Source organism: Macrobrachium rosenbergii, chromosome 37, assembly GCF_040412425.1.
Source record: "Macrobrachium rosenbergii isolate ZJJX-2024 chromosome 37, ASM4041242v1, whole genome shotgun sequence".
NCBI classification, from domain to species: domain Eukaryota; kingdom Metazoa; phylum Arthropoda; class Malacostraca; order Decapoda; family Palaemonidae; genus Macrobrachium; species Macrobrachium rosenbergii.
The window spans coordinates 46,340,588-46,351,499 of record NC_089777.1 but is presented as its reverse complement, the minus strand read 5'-3'; the positions used below and the strand labels follow the sequence as shown (position 1 = coordinate 46,351,499).

The following is a 10,912-nucleotide window of genomic DNA, read 5'->3' as shown; positions in this document are numbered from 1 at the left end:
CAAGCAGTTAGCTTGCCCAGGTAATTCTTTGGGTGCAGTTGCTCTCAGGTTCCAACTTTTAGACTTGTATGGCCCAGTGGTTAACGCCCTTGCTTTCCACCTGAGAGACCTGGGTTCGATCCCGACGTGAGTCAGAAATTTATTTCTGTTCCACACGTGATTGTGTGTTGATGATTTCTATCTTATTCACTCAGAAGGGATAATTCGAATGAAATGTTGTCTATTGGGTCATTGCTGAGTCGGGAAGTTGGGGAAAACTCGCTGGTATGCAAGCAGTTAGCTTGCCCAGGTAATTCCTTTGGTGCAGTTGCTCTCAGGTTCCAACTTCTTTTAGACTTGTATGGCCCAGTGGTTAACGCCCTTGCTTTCCACCTGAGAGACCTGGGTTCGATCCCGACGTGAGTCAGAAATTTATTTCTGTTCCACACGTGATTGTGTGTTGATGATTTCTATCTTATTCACTCAGAAGGGATAATTTGAATGAAATGTTGTCTATTGGGTCATTGCTGAGTCGGGGAAGTTGGGAAAACTCGCTGGTATGCAAGCAGTTAGCTTGCCCAGGTAATTCCTTGGGTGCAGTTGTCTCAGGTTCCAACTTCTTTTAGACTTGTATGGCCCAGTGGTTAACGCCTTGCTTTCCACCTGAGAGACCTGGTTCGATCCCCGACGTGAGTCAGAAATTTATTTCTGTTCCACACGGGATTGTGTGTTGATGATTTCTATCTTATTCACTCAGAAGGGATAATTCGAATGAAATGTTGTCTATTGGGTCATTGCTGAGTCGGGAAGTTGGGGAAAACTCGCTGGTATGCAAGCAGTTAGCTTGCCCAGGTAATTCTTTGGGTGCAGTTGCTCCAGGTTCCAACTTCTTTAGACTTGTATGGCCCAGTGGTTAACGCCCTTGCTTTTTCCACCTGAGAGACCTGGGTCTGATCCTGACGTGAGTCAGAAATTTATATATATATATATATATATATATATATATATATATATATATATATATATATATATATATATATATATATATATATATATATATATATATATATGTATGTATGTATGTATGTATGTATGTATGTATGTATGTATATATGTATGTATGTGTGTACATTTTCAGTATGTTGCCCGTTTTGCCTTTTAATATCTTAGTATTGTGTTATTTCGTAATTTTAATATTAAGTCGTTTAGGCAGTAATTTGTAAGGTCCCCTGTTTCCTCCTCACCGGCCCTTATTTCCCATTTTTTTTTCTCACAGTAAGAGGCCAGTGTGTTTCTGAGCCATATTTCAAGAGGTTGATAATTTGCCTGTTGCTGCTGCTGCTGTTCTTAAGACATTTTTGGGATTACCTTCCCTTGGGAGATTGCAGTTGTGTGGATCCGTTCTTCCCAGCCTCTGGAAGGATTCTTTAATTATTTATCCGCGTCTCTGGTGCAGTCCTTGCCAGAGGGACTTCTTTGATACCTGGTAAGGCATTCCTTTACCTGTTGAAGACATCTGCTTGACGAGATTACAGCGTTTGGGCTCTAGCTCAGCCGTTCTACTCTGTATAGCTCCAGGTATGGAATTTGCTATTGGCAGTCTTGAGGAGACCTTAATATTGAGATATTCATTTAATTATCATTAAGTTAGTCTTTATTTTTGGTAAGTTACTCCGCTTCCTTTTGACATTCTCTTTCTTTTTGGGTCCCTCCTTTTTTGTGTACAATTGATTTGCCGTCTGTTTTTAATAGTGTGAATTTTTAATTTTGGTTATTTAAGGGTGTTTGTTATTCATTTGATTTATGTATTTGCGAGGTTCAGGTGTTAATTCTGTCGGAAAATTATGTATAAAATAATAAGTGATTTTTTGTTATTGTATATTTGGCCCCCTTGAATAGTCTTGCATATTAAGTGGTTATATTTGGCATATGATTCCACCCATTGTTGACTATCGCAGGTAAGCGAATATTGAAAGTGATTTGGCAGTATAAATTGTTCGGTGGTCAAAGCAGACCTTACAATATATATAAATATATACTGTGTATATATATGTATATATATGTGTATATATATATATATATATATATATATATATATATATATATATATATATATATATATATATATATATATATATATATATATTGACATTCTTACTATATGCAATGATATTGGTGTGTTCATTTCATCAGGTAGTCTTCAGGTACTGGTGTTTCGAAATTAAAGCCTCCTCCACAGAACAAATGGAAAGTTATGAAGTTTTCTGCTATAGCCTATCTCCAAGTACATTATTTAAAGTTTTTATTAAGCTATTTTTCATTTTATATTTCTTGTATTTTCAGACTGAGTGCGGAGTTAGATACAGCCATGGCTAATGACTCGGAGGAAATCAGATGGATTAACCGAATCCGGGTTATAACCTTCAGAGAGGCCAGGGATGCTGGCGCATCCTTCATTTCACGTTCCTGGATAGCTAAATACATTAAAAGAGATGAATCCTTTGTTAAAAGAAACTAGAAAAAAAATCCATATGACTGTCATCACGGAAAGAGTGAGAATCTTGGAAGGCCTGAAGTCCTTTCTCAGGAGTCAAAAGACATCATAGCTGAGGCAGTGGGTAGACCAAGAAAGTCTTTACGTAAATTGGCGCTTGAACTAGAAACAAAAATAGGAAAGAAGAGAAGTTATAGTGCTGTACATCATGTGTTGAAAAAATCTGGTATCAAGCCATTTCATGTTATCAGCAAGCTCAACATCACTCAGCAACAGAGAGAAGACCATGCATGGTTTTGTGGTTCATTTCTTAAAGATTGGGATGAAGCTGACTTTCTTCTTGTTGCCACATCAGATGAATTCTTCATTTACACAGTCAGGAAGCCAAATCATAAAAATGACATCATTTGGGCTGTAAAGTTGGATGATATCAGCGATGACATGCGCTACCGCCAGGTTGTGAAATTTCCTGAATGTTCGGGAATTTTTCTCCATTTCACAGCCAAACGGTTAATGTGGATCATCAAAGAAAAGGGACAGTCATGGAATGGCGAATACTTCAGAGAAACTGTGCTTACTGGTGGAGTATTTCCTTTCCTCAAAGATCCTGAAAATGTGTTATCTGTTGAAGAAGTCACATTTTTGTATGATAAAGCACCATGTTTCAAGGCTCTTCAGACACAGGAGCTGCTTCGAAACAGTGGTATCGATTTCTTCTCATCAAGTGAATTTCCAGGCAGCTCCCCTGACCTTAATGTGTGTGAAAACATTGGTAGTATTTTTAAGGATCATTCTGAAGCATGCACAGTGAACTATGATGGTATACCAAGCCTCGACAACGTGCGAAGAGAGGTGACCGAAGTGCTCAGGGAAATGGAGTTTGAGTCTCTGCTTTTTTGCGATTTGCTGAAATCATACCCCTCAAAAATGCAGGCTGTGACACAGGCAGATTGAGGCCACACAAAATATTAAATACTCAGAGAGAAACTTAAACAAATACCTGTTCTGAATTACTTTTGCTTTTGTCCATATCAGTTTTAGTTTATGCTGTAGAGGGGGGGGGCTCTAATTTCGAAACACCCTGTATATATATGTATATGTATATGTATGTATATATATATATATAGTATATATATATATATATATATATATATATATATATATGTATGTATGTATATGGAAGGGGAGGTGGATGGAAAAGGGAAAAGAAGGGAAGGGGAAAAGGAGGTGGTGAAAGAAGATGGAAAGTAAGAAGAATGGGAGGGGAAGAAGTAAGGGAGGGGATGAAAATGGGAAAAGAGAAGGGGAGGGTGGAGGAAGAAAGGTTATGGGAGGGAAAGAGGAAGGGGAAGGGGAAGGGAGGGGAAAGGGAATGGAAGGTTATGGGGAAGGTTGGGAAGGACAGGAGGGGGAAGGTGAGGGGAAGTGGAGAGCGATAGCAGAGGGAAGGGGGTGAGGACGAAACTAAATTAACACTTAATTGTGTGGGGAAGGGGAGGAGGAGGGGAATGGGAGGGGAAGGGTCAGGGAGGTGAGGGGGGAAGGGTTAGGGAGGGGATGAGGAAGGAGGAGAGGGGAGGGCGGAAGGGGAAGAGGGAAGGGGAGGCAGAAGGGAAGGGGAGGAGGGAGGGGAAGGCAGGGGAGGGAAGGGGGAAGGGTGATGGGAAGGGGATGGGAAGGGAAAGGGAAAGAAGGGCTGAGGGGAAATGGAGGGGAGGTAGAAAGGGAGGGGAGGGGGGAAAGGGAGGGGGGGAGGGGGGAATGAGGAAGAAGGTGTAAGTGGAGGGCGATGGAAGAGGGAAGGGGAGTGGAATAGGGAACGGGAACTTGATTGTGTGCTCTGTAAGGGGGAAGGGGAGGAGAGGGGAGGGATGTGGATGGCAGAGGGAAGGAGGAGGTGGTGAAAGAGGGAAGGGGAGGGAGAGGACACAGCTAAATTAACATTTGATTGCATGCTCTGGAAGGGGGAGGGGAAGGGAAGGGGAGGAGAGGAAGGGTAGGGGAAATTGGAGGGGAAGGGAGGGTAGGGGGAAAATTAGAGGGTGAAGGGGAGGGTAGGGGAAAATTGGAGGGGGAAGGGGAGGGTAGGGGAAGTGTTGGGTAAGGGAAAAGTGAAGGAAGGGAGGACATAGCTAAATTAACACTTGATGTGTACTCCAGAAGGGCGAGTGGAAGGGAGGGGAGTTGAATGGGAGGAAGGGAGGGGAGGTGGAAGGGAGAAGATGGGAGGGGGAAGGGGAGAGAAAGGTGAGGAGAGGGGAAGAAGGAGGAAAGGTGGAAGTGGAGGGATGGAAAAGGAAAGGGGGAGGTTAGAGGGAAAGGGGGATGACACAGCTAAATTAATACTTGTGTGCTATGGAAGGGGAGTGGGAGGGGGGGGAAGGGGATGGAAGAGGGAAGGGGAAGAGGAGGACTAATTATTAAATTAACATTTCATTGCATGTCCAGAAGGGGGAGGGGTAGTGGAAAGGGATGGGGATGGGAAGGAAGGGGAGGGAAGGACACAGCTAAATTAACACTTGATCGTGTGTTCTGGAAGCAGAAGGTGGAAGTGGGATGGCAGGGGAAGGGGAAGGGGAAGGGGATGGAAGAGGGAAGAGGGAAGGGGAGGGGAGGGAGGGGGAGGGAAGAGGGGAAAGGGAGGGGAGGGAAGGGAGGGGAAGGACACAGCTAAATTAACACTTGATCATGTGCTTTGGAAGGGGTGGAGGGGAGATGGGTGTAGGAAGGGGATGGAAGAGGGAAGGGGAGGAGAACATAGCTAAATTTTAATACTTGATTGTGTGCTTGGGGAGGGGGAAGGGGAGGGGGGAGGGGAAAGGGAAGGGGGAGTGGGATGGAAGAGCAAAGGGTGAGGGGTTATATAGAAGACAAATTCTGCTGAGTCAAAGATGTTGTGAAAAATCTGAAGAGTTTCATACAACTCCTGAGATACTGGGAGAGGTCAGTGCAGGATTGCTTGAGGTCACTCCTGACCTACTGATCATGTAAGGCTGTATTGTCACCATGATTGAGTAACCATGCAAAATTTCAAGTCTATGGGACGAAGGGAACAGGTGAAAAGATGAGTTACACGATTTGACACAGACAGACAGACTCAGAAGCCAAGTTAAATAAAAGCATGTAAAAAAAAGAGTGAGTACTCAGAGGATGGTCGTGTTGATGGGAATGATCACGAATGGAACTAAATGCTTGTTTGTTAAGTGGCCTGCTAGTTCTAATTTGTTCAAAGGCATGGGCCCGAAACTGGCATTTTGATTTTCCGATATAAGGTGCATTACAACAAGTGCATGTATACTTAGACTACAGATGACAATAGTTCTTTGGGCACCATGTCTTGGAACTCGAAAAACTTTTGTATTACATTTTTAGGCCTGAATATAACTCTGATACTGATTTGAGGGTAAAATTTCAGTAGTAATTTTGATAATTTGTTTCTTAAGGAAGACCTTCTGTTACCCATGTAAGGCAAGGAGAAATAAATGGTAACCCTGTTGACAGTCACTTTTGGAGGACGTGGACTTACAAGTTTTTTTAATTTTTACCAATATACATCTCAGTGAATTTAGCACTAAACCCATTAAGAAGCAGAATATCCTTGATATTAGAACATTTAAAATATAAGCTACAATAATTGAAACAAGGTTTTTGCTAAGTTCCTCTTAAAACAAAATGGTATTAAAGACCATGGAAGATAATGAAGACTCTGAGGAGATGGAGACCATGGAAGATGATGAAGACTCCGAGGAGGAGTAGACCATGGAAGATGATGATGACTCCAAGGATGAGGAGGAGGAGACCATGGAAGTTGATGAAGACTCTAAGGAGGAGGAGACCATGGAAGATGAAGAAGACTCTGAGGAGATGGAGACCATGGAAGATGATGAAGACTCCGAGAAGGAGGAGACCATGGAAGATGATGAAGACTCCCAAGAGGATAAGGAGGAGACTTTGGAAGATGATGATGACTCCAAGGATGAGGAGGAGGAGACCATGGAAGTTGATGAAGACTCCAAGGAGGAAGAGACCATGGAAGATGATGAAGACTCTAAAGAGGAGGAGACCATGGAAGATGATGAAGACTCCCAAGAGGATAAGGAGGGGACTTCGGAAGATGATGATGACTCCAAGGATGAGGAGGAGGAGACCATGGAAGATGATGAAGACTCCCAAGAGGATAAGGAGGAGACTTTGGAAGTTGATGATGACTCCAAGGATGAGGAGGAGGAGACCATGGAAGATGATGAAGACTCCCAAGAGGATAAGGAGGAGACTTTGGAAGATGATGATGACTCCAGGATGAGGAGGAGGAGACCATGGAAGTTGATGAAGACTCTAAGGAGGAAGAGACCATGGAAGATGATGAAGACTCTAAGGAGGAGGAGACCATGGAAGATGATGAAGACTCCAAGGAGGAGGAGGAGACCATGGAAGATGATGAAGACTCTAAAGAGGAGGAGGAGACCATGGAAGATGATGAAGACTCCCAAGAGGATAAGGAGGAGACTTTGGAAGATGATGAAGACTCCAAAGATGAGGAGGGGGAGGAGACCATGGAAGATGATGAAAACTCTAAGGAGGAGGAGACCATGGAAGATGATCCTTACCTTATCTTACAGACCCTACAGTTCGTTCGGGTTGCCCCAGGTCCCTCAGTGTGAGGCACATCTGATGTCTACTAGAGAATTGCCAATGCATCTTCCGGTATATTTTGCATCTTCCAATCTTGGATGGTCTGGGATGCATCTTAGATATTTGTTGAGCTTATTCTTAAACACATCTACGCTCACTTATGTTATGTTCCTCAGATGAGCTGGTAGCGCATTGAATAGACGCCGCATTATCGATGCTGGTGCGTGGTGGATTAATGTCCTGTGTGCTTTCCTTAGTTTCCCTGGTATAGTTTTGGGCACTATTAATCTACCTCTGCTTGCTCTTTCTGATATTTTTAGCTCCATGATGTTTTCGGTAATTCCTTCTATCTGTTTCCATGCCTGGATTATCATGTAGCATTCTCTTCTCCTTTCAAGACTATATAAATTTAAGAATTGTCGTCTTTCCCAGTAGTCAAGGTCCTTAACTTCTTCTATTCTAGCTGTAAATGACTTTTGTACACTCTCTATTCTTTAATTCTTTAAAATTTTCCCTACCTTCTGTGAGAGGTTGAAAATGACTATTTACAACCCCTTGTGGGGCCTCATTTACAAGACAATCATAAATTTTACCAACTTATATATGTTTTTTCTAATAAATAAGTTTTTTTGGATTTTGTAAAATTATTATTACTGCTCACACAATATCAAAATAGATAAGAAATAAAAGCAGTAACAAATTTTTTGCATATTTGTTGTAAAATATTCATGAAAGTTTACGAGAAGGAAGATTCAGTAACTTTATTTTAGTTTTACATGCTTTTTCTAATATTTATTTGCAATTTTCTTTGTAAAATTACATTTACAACCGACATACTATCATAAAAGACAAAAAAAACAACAGCAACCCCTTCGTATATTTACAAGCAAATTTACAAAAGGAATTCCCCTTGAAGTCATAAGCATTACTGATACTGGCCCAGCTCTCACGTCTGTATAAAAGTTGCCATTAGTGAATTTATAGCATATAGAAGTATTGGCACCTTTGTTTTGAATCATTATTACCATAACAGTGGTGTGTAGTTCTGCTTCACACTGATGCGCAATCCGTCCACCTCCCCAAACCTGTTTTACTTCACACTGAAGCTCAATCCATCCACTAAGGGTTAGTAGCCTGCACAATATCGGCTTCAGTGATAACTATGTCCGATAAATATTCACTATTTTCATCTCTTATTTCTGTATCATTATCTTCATTATCAATTCTAGGTGTAAATTCACTCTTATATCTTTCTGCTAATATGCTACATATTTCCTTTTTTTCATTCGTCAATCACCCTTCAGTTCTTAGAGGGCCTATTTTTATTCTTATTTTATTCATCTTTTTTGCATATGAGTAAAAAATTTTGAGGTTTTGCTTGATATTTTGTAGGGTCTTTTCTTCTAGGTCCCATTTTTCATTTTCTTTTGACTGTATAATCTTTTGTTTTGCATTTTCTATCTTACTTTTTAGTTCCATCACTTTCCATGCATTCTTTTCTTTTGCAAGACCTTTTTTCCACTTTCTGATTTTCTGGAACAAGATCCTTCTGTCTCTTGGTATGCGTGACTGATGTTTACTTTTTTTCTTTGGTATATATTTTTCCACTATTTCCTCTAATATTTTATATAATATATCTGTATTTACCCTCTATATTATCACTTACGAATATGTTTTCCCATTCTTTGTTTAATTCTTCATTTATTTTTGACCAATTTATATTCTTACTATAGAAATTGTATTTTCCATATCCTTCCCATTTTTTCGTCTCTTGTTTATCTCTGTTTTCATGTGCTTTGGAATGGACTGTTAATTCTATGACATTACGGTCTGAAATACTCGTATTATACACTATTATTTCTTTAACATAGTTCACCTCGTTCACAAATGTTAGGTCTAAAATATTATCCTTTCTTGTTGGCAGGTGACTTATTTGCTGAATGTTATGTTCTAGTAGCATATCTAATAGCTTTTCAAATTGTCTCTTTTGTTCTGCGCTACTATTACTCTTTTTTATATGTATAAATACAACCACATTCTCTTATTCGTTCTTTCCAGGAGGAGGAGACCATGGAAGATGATGAAGACTCTGAGGATTAGGAGAAGGAGACTGTGGATGATGATGAAGACTCTGAGAATGAGGAGGAGAATGTGGAAGATGTTGAAGACTCTGAGGATGTGGACGTGGAGACCGTGGAAGATGATGAAGACTCAGAGGAGGAGGAGACTGTGGAAGATGATGAAGACTCTGAAGATGAGGAGAAGGATAACATGGAAGATGCTGAAGGCTCTGAGAATGAGGAGACTGTGGAAGATGATGAAGACTCCTGGGAGGAGGGGACCATGGAAGATAATGAAGACTCTGAGGATGAGGAGCAGGAGACTGTGGATGATGATGAAGACTCTGAGGATGAGGAGGAGTAGACTGTGGAAGATGATGAAGACTCCTAGGAGGAGGAGATTTTGGAAGATCATGAAGACTCTGAGGATGAGGAGGAGGAGACCGTGGATGATGATGAAGACTCTGAGGATGAGGAGGAGAAGACTGTGGAAGATGATGAAGACTTCTAGGAGAAGGAGACTGTAGAAGATGTTGAAGACTCTGAGGATGATGACAAGGAGACCGTGGATGTTGGTGAAGACTCAGAGGAGGAGGAGGAGACTGTGAAAGATGATGAAGACTCTGAGGATGAGGAGGAGACTGTGGAAGATGATGAAGACTCTGAGGATGAGGAGGAGGAGACCATGGAAGGTGTTGAAGACTCTGAGGATGAGGAGGAGGAGTCTGTGGATGATGATGAAGACTCCAAAGAGGAGGAGACCTTGGGAGATGATGAAGACAGAGGATGAGGAGGAGGAGACCATGGGTTTTAATAACTTTAATATGTATTAACTCTGCACTGATTATCATGCTCTGAATATCTTTTTCCCATTTATTTTTATCTGCTATGTCTCTTTGATTTTTATTGATTTTTCTGAGTTTGATTTTGCCGTGTTTAATTATGTATATATCTCTTAGGTTTGGTGACATGAGAAATACCCTACATTTGTTTTTCCCTGTGCCTATTTTTAAAAGTTTTGGTTTTCCCTTTGTTTCCTCAGATGTATTGAATAGAGGTAATATAAATGGAAGGGAATGTGACTTATCATGACTAATGTCATGTTTGACTTATTTTGACTCTTTTGTTGTAGACTTAACTGGGGGACGTTGACAGCACTGTTATATTTTTACTTAGTTATTTTAGGTTAACAATTCTGTGATGCAGATATTCCCATTTCATTCCTATTTTGATTCCGAACTATTTACCATTTTAGACTACTAAATAAATGATATTTTAGTAGATATGTTTTGCTGGTCTTCCTTGGTTCAGTTAGTGACTTGGATTAAAGAAAGAGAGTGAGAGAGAGGAGTTGAGCGAGTGAGCTAAGAGAGAGAGAGAGAGAGAGAGAGAAAATGCCTAGCCCAGTGACCAGGCCAGCCAACGCTACCGTGGTCTCTTTGAGATATGAGTTAATTGTGACATTGACCTTATAATAGATGTGAAAGGAGGTCATGACCTTATCTGATCTCATTAGCTCCCGTTTGGCGATGGATCTGGCGGTCGCGTTTCTTGGGTCATCTTCTTCAGGAGGGGTTTGAGGATTAAGGTGTCGATGTCGTCCGATTTCCACTGTCCTCCTGACAGGTTCATATTGTTGGTTTGATTGATGATAGCAGATTCCAGCATCTTTCTTTTGTATGGACAGCTACTTTTGAAAACCAACTCCGCCCCACTCCAGTTAATGACATGCCCTGTATTTCTGATA

General features: G+C 41.1%; 1 protein-coding gene across 1 annotated transcript; it reads left to right on the top strand.

Annotated features, from left to right (window-relative positions):
* Nucleotides 1-6,232: 6,232 nt before the first annotated feature.
* Nucleotides 6,233-9,955, top strand: LOC136825228 (protein starmaker-like). The gene is made up of 4 exons (XM_067081252.1): nt 6,233-6,795; nt 7,093-7,177; nt 9,206-9,490; nt 9,677-9,955. Exons 1-4 carry the CDS (start codon nt 6,233-6,235, stop codon nt 9,953-9,955), a joined length of 1,212 nt encoding a protein of 403 aa, XP_066937353.1.
* Nucleotides 9,956-10,912: the final 957 nt, after the last annotated feature.